General features: G+C 41.0%; 1 protein-coding gene across 1 annotated transcript; it reads right to left on the reverse strand.

Moving 5' to 3' along the window:
- Positions 1-1,165: 1,165 nt before the first annotated feature.
- On the reverse strand, positions 1,166-8,099 carry dusp7 (dual specificity phosphatase 7). The gene is made up of 3 exons (XM_084705992.1): positions 7,353-8,099; positions 5,494-5,922; positions 1,166-4,060 (listed from the first exon to the last, which is right to left on the reverse strand). The coding sequence occupies exons 1-3, from the start codon at positions 7,753-7,755 to the stop codon at positions 3,750-3,752; spliced, it is 1,143 nt and encodes a 380-aa protein (XP_084562118.1). The 5' UTR covers positions 7,756-8,099; the 3' UTR covers positions 1,166-3,749.
- Positions 8,100-10,518: the final 2,419 nt, after the last annotated feature.

Raw genomic sequence — 10,518 nt, forward strand, 5'->3', positions numbered from 1 at the left:
TCTCTCCTTCTAGCCTGTCTCCCTCTCCTTCTATCCTGCCTCTCTCTCCTACGAGTCTCTCTCTCCTTCTAGTCTGTCTCTTTCTTCTTCTATCATGTCTCTCTCTCCTTCCAGTCAGTCTCTTTCTCCTTCTAGCCTGTCTCTCTCCTTCTAGCCTGTCTCTTTCTCCTTCTAGCCTGTCTCTTTCTCCTTCTATCCTGTCTCTCTCCTTCTAGCCTGTCTCTTTCTCCTTCTAGCCTGTCTGTCTCTCCTTCCTGCCTGTCTCCCTTTCCTTCTGCATCTTAGGTTCTATTCCTAACTGTCTCTGTGTATAACTCCTTGCCCACTCTGCCACACATTCTACATTGGCTAATGATGTATTATTGGAAGTCTATGGACACGGTAGCGTAATACATTCACATTAATGCAGATATGTGTGCACACATGCAGACACAGACACACACAGAATAAGGGGAAGGAACCCATGGTTTCATCATTTTCTAGGCAATTTTGCGTAACAGTAATTTTGAGAAATATTCATACTCTTTCACATTCTGTGTTTACAGTACTGTGCACAGTAGTTATAGCAAGTACCAGGCTTTGTATTACATTGTTGAATACGGTATTCGTATTTACCGTACGAAACAACATCAAAGATGAACAAGATGTTTTTTTAACCACTGATTCACGGTTTCCTTCTATAGCCTAGAGCGAAAGGCAGAAGGGAAGTGGCTCAGTCTCAATTTGAGCAATCGGATAGAGAGCTCCTGTCACAAGCCTTAAAAAACATGGTTCATCATAACCACAGCAAAGTAACAGGAAGCACACAGGAAGCGAAAGCTTGATGTGGGCGGGAGGGAGAAGATCACTGTAACCCAGCAGTTGTACTGCTAACTGACCACAGCACCCCGGCTGTTTAATCACTTTCTGCCTTTCAGCTGCAGAACTGTGAAATTCTCAGACACTACTGTGGTTGACACGTTGAACAAACTTAGAACAAGTTCACAGGTCACCATTCTTCAACCATTTTGTGTATTTTGAACTGTTTGGCTGCTTTTTATCACATCCTTTGTTCTCAGTCTATCCATCTCAGTCATTGTTTAAGTCCTTGGGATCCTTCATTTGAGGACACAAACAAAATAAGACCTGTATGAAAGGTACTGTGAATAAATAGGCAAACTGAACGTTGTAAAGAAAAAATAATTCAATATTTATTTGCAGTATAAACATGTCTGTGTTGGTTTCCATATACTATACAATACATAGGGTCAATTTATATCCTTCATGAATCAGAAAGTTGAACTATACCCCTGTTTACAAGCCCAGTTTTATACATATATATATATATAGATTGCATCTTTTAAAAAATGTATACAGCACATATAAAACAGCTACTGAACATGTGTTTGAAGCTGTAACATGATGCAGATGCATTGTCAAAAAAATCCCTGAAAAATTCCTCCGTGAGGTAAGATAAACATTTTTAGCATTCACTTTTCTTTCACCTTTTCCCTTTGCCAATCTCTCTCTCTCTCATACACACTTCCTCCAAACATTCTTACCAAGATGTAGCTACAAGAAACAACACAGAAACCATCGTTCCTATGCTCTGGCAATTTACAAAGAAAAACAATGAGTTTATCTTTTGCTGTCACAAAGACACAAACACAAGAAGCAGCTTGAAATCAAGGATTTTCTTTTAAATAGAACAAGCTCTGCACTGAAATACATTTCAATCCTGGGGGTGAAAGGGAACACCTTGTCAATGTTTCCTTATTGGGATGTAGATTTGACCTCAAACCAGGGCAATTTTTTCAAGCAGGAAAAATACTAATCTTGGATACTGTATTTAAGAGAGGAACTTTGCATATAAGCTTATAAGCTCATATACAGTATATTAAAAGGCCACATGAATAGCAGATAGCACACCAAAATAAAACAAAATCCTTGACTGATTATTTTAATCTAATGGAGTAATGCATGGTGAAAAAACTGAAACAAACATGCTTAGTATAGGTACTCATTGTCTCATTGTTTAAGACTTTATACCGAGTTCTTAGGTAAACACTGTATGTGATCCTATAAAGCCCTGTACTTTGGACACCCGAGGTGAAAATGACTTCAGCCCAGAAGCAGTCAAGCTCTCTTTAGAATTATAGTACAAAAGAAAAGGAGTTAAAAACCAGAGGTCTTGGATCTAAAAAATACTGCAAAAGGTGTTGATATATTGCAGAGTAACAAACATAACCTCATCAGACCCGTTAAAAGATAATTAGTCCATTATTACCATGTTTTGATTTAAATAACAACAAATGCTTATATACAACAGTTTCTAAAGTGAGATACAAATAGTATTGAACAGTCAGCATTAGAAAGAAGTTAAAAAGGTTATATAAGGCTAGCTTAAAGCAACCCTGCTCATTATGACCAGTTTTCCCCTGTGAACCAGTCTTGTGTTTCTATCCCAGAAACCCTCCTCGCTACGTACTGTGTGCTGCCACACTCAGCTCACTCGCCCCTTTACCTGTGACTGCAGCAGCAATAGTAGTTTAAAAAAACAGTTCTCATCCCTTGGTTTTCCACTAGTAAATAAACATCCAACCCTCTGCTAGTCGCCCGCTCAGAGAGCATATTATAGCGTGCTCACGTATGGAAAATAATATGACATTTGACTACCAGCCTTTTCTGTACGATACAGTCATTTTGTGTAATATAATTGTAATATGTATAATATATCCAAGGCTTGCGGGTGAATCAACCCAGAATAATACACTCGCTTTGACGAAGTGGAAGGACTTTGCAGTGACACAAAAAGATCCATCTTTCGAATGCAGTTGAGGAACAATAAGCTTTTAAGTAGCTAAGAGCCGTCCCACTAGCAAGCCCCGATCCCTCCCCATCCTCCTGTCCTCCAGCTGCCCGGGCTAGTCGCAGCCTAGGACTGGCTGCTCCACAGGCCTCTGAATGTCTCTTTATCTGCCTGCCTGGAGGACCAGTTTGAAGTGCCAAGAAGTGAATGGCTTCACCACTGTGCAAACTGCATTAGGTCATTACAAACATAGAAAAGAAAAAAAAAAATACAAAAACAATCAGAATATCACAACGTTGTCTTTTGTTGGTCTGTTTCTTCGTAGCTACAATCTCATCAGAAGTTATTGTATTATTTAAGGGGGGGGTTTTTTGACAAAAAAAAATTGTACGTATACATTATGTCTAAATGTATACAAAGATATACAATGGATGCAGACATACTCACAGTTAAGTACTGTCCATATACGTTATATTATGCACGTGAACATACATAGTTGTGTTGTGTTTGAGTCAATTCCTTGGTTTTGTAAAATGAGACCCTACATTCGGTACATTGAGATCACCTCCTTAAACACTACACATTGGCACCTTTCACCTCAGAAGACCGAGGATGTTGTCAGTGAAAGACAACAATAAATTAAGCACTGCAGATTCCATTTTGCCATCTTTGAATGAAGCTCTCTGTCCTGAAGCATTCTGTATTTCAGTCAATAACATCCTTTTTAACGATCCCAAGGCATGACGAGACACTTCCCAACAGCTTTAGTGTGAGCAGGGCATCCACACTCTGGGTAAAAGCCTTTTCTAAGCAGCATACCATGTGCCCTTTCATCTTTTACCTCTCACCCTGTCCAAGCACCTCGTCTCGCTATCAGGTGTGACAGCCTGTGGTGATCAGAGATTAAACAATCAAACAATGGCTGCTCCAAACCCTACCGGGCCCCTGCCTGGTCCGGTCTTCAAGTGGACTCCAGCGTGTCGAGCTGGAAAACGTTATGATTGGTTGGCGTCGTGAAAAACAGCTGCTCATTGGTGGGTGAGCGGTTGTCACAAGGGCTGTTGAGACCCAAAGTCCTCTCAAAGTCCAGGAGCTGCCCCATGAAGTTGAAGTTGGGCGAGATGTTGGACTTCTTCCTCTTGACAAAGTCGTAGGCGTCGTTGAGGGAAAGGTTGAGCTTCTGCATCAGGTAGGCCACCGTTACCGTGACGCTGCGACTAATACCAGCCAGGCAGTGCACCAGGATCCCGCACTTTTTGGAACGAGCTTCATCTGAAGAAAGAAGACACAGGGACAAAAAAAGAAAATTGGTCAAGACTTCGGTTACCGACTGAGGGCTTCCACACCACGTAGGGAAAGGGCAGCATTTTCACAGCGTTCAGACGGCCCACGCTCTTATCCCTCTTAATGAAATGACTTTTCTTTTGTCAGCGACCATAGGAGTGCGTCGACGATGTGAGTTCACACCGTTATTTCGCCACCACACAGAAGAAAAACATGAATAGAGACGATCAATTATTAACAAATACAACCCTTCAGGGTTTTATTTGGTGCAACAGGGCACTATCAAAGCCATTAGCGCTGCCTTGCAGAGTGCTTCCTTCCTCCTCCCCGTACTGCATGGCCTCTCTAACTGCATCTCTGTCTACAGGATCACGGTCAGTTGGCTCACAGGCTAAGGGATGCTAGCAATAAGCCAACTTCAAGTTATATTTGCTATCCCTCCAAAATAAAGGTCTCGTCGAAGTATCTTGAATAAGAAAGGAATTTAGCCTCAATGACTGAAGCGATCCATAAATCTTTGCAAGAAACTGATGCCATAAACATACTAAATAGTTCACAGGCCATACAGCAGGCCTGACGAGAGCATTTCACAGTTGTGGAGTCATGAACCCTGACACACATTCTAGAAGTCGCTAGACCAGGACAAGAAAACATCATGGAACTTTTCAAGATGTCCTAAACGGTGGTACATACAAACCAAACACTGCATCAGACATACCAAGAGCAATGCGGAGAAAAATAAACATGCCCATGTATTCTTATTTGTAAAGAATGAAGAACTACAAAGTTGTATCTGATGTTTTCATATAGATTGATTTGAAATTAAAAGTGAAACTGATGACATGGATGTACAGATGGCATGACCAAGACCTACAGTAATCTAAGAGAATGATTTGACATGGAGAGAAACTGCCACCGTCACAAGGAAGGAGGTATGAATCTGGGTTTTCACCCTGTGAACCCTCTATGTTTCAGGAAATACCACAATTCTCTGAGAGGACATGAATCACTCAAGCATGAAACAATGTTGTGCTGCTTGCATTTAGGAATGGCTCCCTACAATAGCTGCATTATGTAATTATAATTCTTAATGTTGCGAGTGATACTTTTGATGATGCTTTGTTGTTGCCATTATACCAACAAAAAAGTGCTGCTTGCCTGTTTAAGTGTATTTTGTGTTTATGTGCTTAATGGATTCATAAAATGTAGAACTATCACTATTAAGAAAGGAATAAGCTCAATAATACCTTCATATTTGCTCTGTATATGCCTAAAGCAGAGGCATATTGGTAAAGAAGGAAAATTGCTGTAGTATCTAAACAGAAAACTAGATGAGCTGAGGTGTCAATAACACATGAGGAGTGACACAAAACCAATCAAAAACATCAGAGGATCGAGGAGTTCAGAAGCCACATACTTACCAATGAAAGAAATAGCCTCGGGGAAAAACTGCGACAGGTTTTGGCTCCAGTGATCCGAGATGGGGATCTGTTTGTACTTGAATTCCCCGTCGTGCTCAAACATGTTGGGCAGGTTGGGGGTAACGTTGAGGATGTACTTAATGTTGTACTTCCCCAGCACGTCAAGGTTGGTGGAGTCTTTGGCACACCCAAGGTAAAGGTAGGGGAGGATCTGAACAGGGAATGCTGGCTGGTTATTGGGCAAGGGACTGCCTTCCGATTCCGTGGCACTGCCGGGCTCCCTGTCTGATTCGCAATCGGAGCAGTCCGAGCTGATGCGGAGCCCCCCCAGGCCCAGAACGGAGGCAGGGGGAGAGCTGCTGGGACAGGAGCAGTCCAGGTTGGTCTCGCAGTGTTCTGGGTACTCAGTCTGGAACTTGTTGAATCCCCCTGAAAACAATATCAAGAGATATGTCTTAATAACATGAAAAACATGTGAGGCAAATGTATAGGACCAGAGAAGAACAAGTATGTTTTTAAGCCAACTCACTCTATACAGGGTTTGTCTAAAACTGTGCCAGGATAACTTGTTTCATCCAAGGGTAGATTTTGTGTTTGAACATGTTACACATATGAATGCATATTGCACTGTATACAATACTGCAGCATTACATGTATTACATTTTTGAGCAACTAAATATACATAACTACCATGCCTATACCCCTTTAAACAAAATACCATATGGTGGTACATTTTAAGTGCAGCCTTTAAACCCATCAATGATAATCTGTTCATTCATGTAAGGGATGCCTCCGTGCGTTCTGTGTTGACACAGTTAGCATGCGGTAAACCCTGGAGAGATTCGACCACTCGTCTGATAGGGAGGGGACAGAAAGCACTGTTCTGTGTACTTTTTTGTGAATGACAGAGAGCCTGCACCATATCAAATATATTTATAATATCTTCCAACTAAACACGAGAAACGTGTCGTCAGAAGATGAACGGTATAGCTTTTTGTTTTAACGTGTGAAGAATGTTCTTGCTAGTGCCGCATAGAGTAGGGTACGCTTCAGACACTAGATCGTTTTCTTCGTGTTCATTCATGAAATGCATGTCTTTTCCTGAAGGAGGACAACATGGCGGAGCCATTTTAGAAAATTAATTGAAAACATATTTGTTTTAGACTACACTCTTTAAAAGTGCAGTCAACACATGTATACTAGGCTACTATATTCTTAACCAATATAATATGTCCAAAGATTAGTATTCATTTATTTTGGTGATCGGAGAGCAATGGAAATCCTAGGCTATGATAAATAAATCCATATTTGGAAATTAAAACGTATACTATAATATATCAAACTTTTTTCAAATACAATATGGCTATAGGTTATAATGCAATATTAGCAATGTGAAATATACGTTTAGGGTAATGGTTGAATTGAACACACAGCAATAAATCTTTCATCGTGAATCATAAAAATTGGTAATTAACGATGACGTTGATTTAACTACAGAATAATAATATTTAGTTATATTCTCACAACTGGCCGAATATAATCTGTCACAATGAAATAAAATGGCTACAATGTAGCAAAGTAACTTTGTGTGTGTGTGTCCATAGAATTTTGTTGACTTGTACAGAATCATGTCTTATGTTGGTCATTGTGTATGACTTAATTTGTTATTATGATGCTATATTTCTGTTACACAAATGAAGACCGACAGAAAAAGTTTATGAAATGTTTCTATCACTTCTGACGTTCGTTGACAATGTGACAGAGGGGATATGCAACGCATACAGTTTTTTACGAACAAAATGTTAACATAGTCAACCTGCAAATGTGCATTACAATAGCCTATTAAAATCAATTCTTACCCTCCAAGTAATGTGCCTTACAACCATCGTCCCGCAGTTTCTGTAAGAGAAGCCCCAGAACAGAGCTCGCCACCCCATTTTCCTGCCAGTCCGAGGTGGCCTCGTCGTACAGAACCACAATATCTGTTTTGCACCGCTTGACAAATTGTTCCTTGTCTTCGTTATTCGGGATAATCGAGCGGATAGGTAAATTCCCCTTCTTTAGTCTACGCAACATCAACCCCGGGATGGCCAGATTGATGGCCGTCTCGATGTGAGACGACTCGAAGAGCTCGTGCGATCGGCAATCCAGTAAGAGCAGTGAGCTCACACCGGATTCCAATTCTTCTTGCAGCCATTCCACACTTTTGCTCGACATCATCATAGTCACGTCCCGGGAACCGCTCCAAAGATTAATTTTCATTAGGGAAATATTTAGGTTGCGCTTTGAAGTAACATAAGGGAAATCACGGCGCAAAACTTCTCCTGCCGCTGGAACCGCACACTATGTTCCTCGTTACTGCAAGTGATAGAGCGCTCGCTCGGGATGAACACACCAGGGTTGAAAACATTAAGGATATTTTTCTTTTAGTCCAAAGAAATTTGATAATTATTTCTGTGCCGTCGGCCTCCCCGTGTTAATCAGTGCGTTTTGGGTCTATATTTGAGCTGCGATGTGTGTTCTTTTTAGTAAAATAAAATATTGCCATAACGCAGTATTCTTGCACATTTGCTTTTCGACCGCCTCCCGTTTGTCATTTCCAGCAAGCGCCGTGACAGTACGAACTAAAAGGGGCTTTGCAGACAATCATGTCATTGGAGAAGGAGGAGTTGTTTGAAATTTAAAGATGCAGGACCTCCAACTTAGGTTTATTCATTCACTAACTTGAGGGTTCGCAACAAGGCTTATGGCTTACGAATGTGAATGCAAATAATATCGCCTATACATTGAATAAATGTACAATTAAAATAAAATGTATGCATATTATATAGAATATTTTAATCGTAACTTTTATATGTTTGCAACTCAAACGTTGGAATAGGTTGGAATGAAACAGTTAAATTGTAATGAATAGAGCTAGGTTTACAAAGATTCATAGCCTAGTATTTCATTCCATTCAGAACACTGAGAAAGAGGGAGGTTAAAATATGTCAATGGCGCACATCGGTTAGAGATGTCCGTTACGCAGTTCTCTCTTGCGAACATACACGAGTCAATTTATCAATAATGTTGATAAGTTTACGTACCGTTTACAACTCAGACACGGTTCTGTTTAATATTATGATGATAAGAAGAAGGCAGTTTGCAACATTCGGTAACATGATTTTCCTGTACGAAAGGAATAGCCCTAGACCATTGTATAAAGTTGTTATGAAACGTACGCTTTTACACATACCCTGAGCATCATAACTTCCGTTTGCTCGTGCTCCAGCAGGTTAAAAACACAAACTTACTGATAAAGAGGTACTTTTGATTACCTCACAGCTGCATGATTAGGCTCTTCACTGTGACTATAGACAATGGCCCTTTATGCATCCAAATGACATACAGTTACTTGAAACTGTCAGCTCTGGTGTCTGCATCCCTCTTAACCCCACCCTCGAACCTCCCATAGACAGTAACTAACAGACCATGTCACTGGCCCGAAAAACTGTGAATGATTGGTTTTATTGTCCAGTGAACATTCTAACCTATCAAGAAGGTTATATCTATGCTTAACATCAGAGGCATGTGGGATTGACATAAAGAAATGAAGACACGCCTCCAACTAATTGTTAAAAGCTATATCCAGCTATATCCAGATATCCAGTGTTCAGACAGAGACAGAGGGATATATTTTTGTGCAGGAATGTTTTCAAATGTGGTGTTCAAATATATGAACTACTCAACCAGGTTGGAATACATTAGCATATGAACTACAGAGATGGAAAATCACCTTACATAAGCAGCTCATAATTCCATTAGTGAGATACTCTTAAATGGTAATGTGATTTGCAAAGGTAAGGCCAAAAGTGTTGTTTGGTAACTGTACATGACATATTCTGATGGTTTCCATACGGGCACCCACAGACCTTGTGTTCCCCACTCCTAAAGTCCAGTTTGGAAAATGCATTAATAGATGCATTCTCTGACCAGCACTACATTCAAAGGCCATCACAATAATGTAGTAAATCAGATCGGTCTCTTTCAAAGTATTTCACAAAAATATCCCGTCCTTCTTCAATGAAAAGGTAAGCACGTTAGGTGTTGAATATTTTACAGAACCCAGAGAGACCCTGAGTGCATGTATGCTTCAGGGAGAACAGGGAACACAATGCTCACCTCACAATGTGAAGTCGGCAGTTTTCCCTCCCTCCCTTCTCCTCCCACACACACAAACACTCTTCCCCTCAAAAAGCACAGCCTCTCAACTACATACATTATTAAAGGCGAAGGGTGGATAGTGGAGCAGTGGGTCGGACATGATGGAGTTCCTCTTGGAACTCCTGGAAACTGAGAGTTTAGTGTCCTAGGGTTCTCACGATGACCTCACCCAAAGCCATGCCACTCCCAGCTACCTGCACGTAAAAATGTAACAAAGAAGCAGGACAATTTTCCGAACCAGAAAAGATCTGAGTCATACCGTCAACCCTATTGTATCTCACCGATGCCCCCAGTGACATGAATCATAAGAAATGGCTGTACCCAGAAGGAATAATACCGTATTCTCATGTTACAAAGTTAGGCTCGCCGCCTCCTGGGATCCCTGGTTTGGGTTGGTGAGGCCCAGGTAAAGAGAAAGGGTGTGCTGGAAGTCATCATGAACTTTGAGGTTTGCTTTCTGGGCAGTTCTTGATAAAACAGACCAGTAAACACACCCTAGCTTTGGTCTGTGTGTTAGAGGAAACCTTTGTGTTTGCTTGGCTATTACTCCCGGGCATGTCACAGTACAGACACGTGTGAAACCTCACCTAATAGTGTCAAGTGCGATCGTTTTATAGTTCTGTTAGATACACTCACTTCCAGCAGTTGGTCGTCTAGATTATTTTCACAACAACCTTACTTTTAGAACATTCCCTTAGCCACCATAACACTGGAACTGAGTGGAAATCTTTTTTTGATGGTGTCCGAGCGTGGGCTGGTGTGCGCTGAGGACCCAACATGAGACCCGGCCAACAGAACCTGGTCGGGCTTCCCAGACAAACA

Source organism: Hypomesus nipponensis, chromosome 9 (genome assembly GCF_054491055.1).
Source record: "Hypomesus nipponensis isolate SF chromosome 9, ASM5449105v1, whole genome shotgun sequence".
NCBI lineage: Eukaryota > Metazoa > Chordata > Actinopteri > Osmeriformes > Osmeridae > Hypomesus > Hypomesus nipponensis.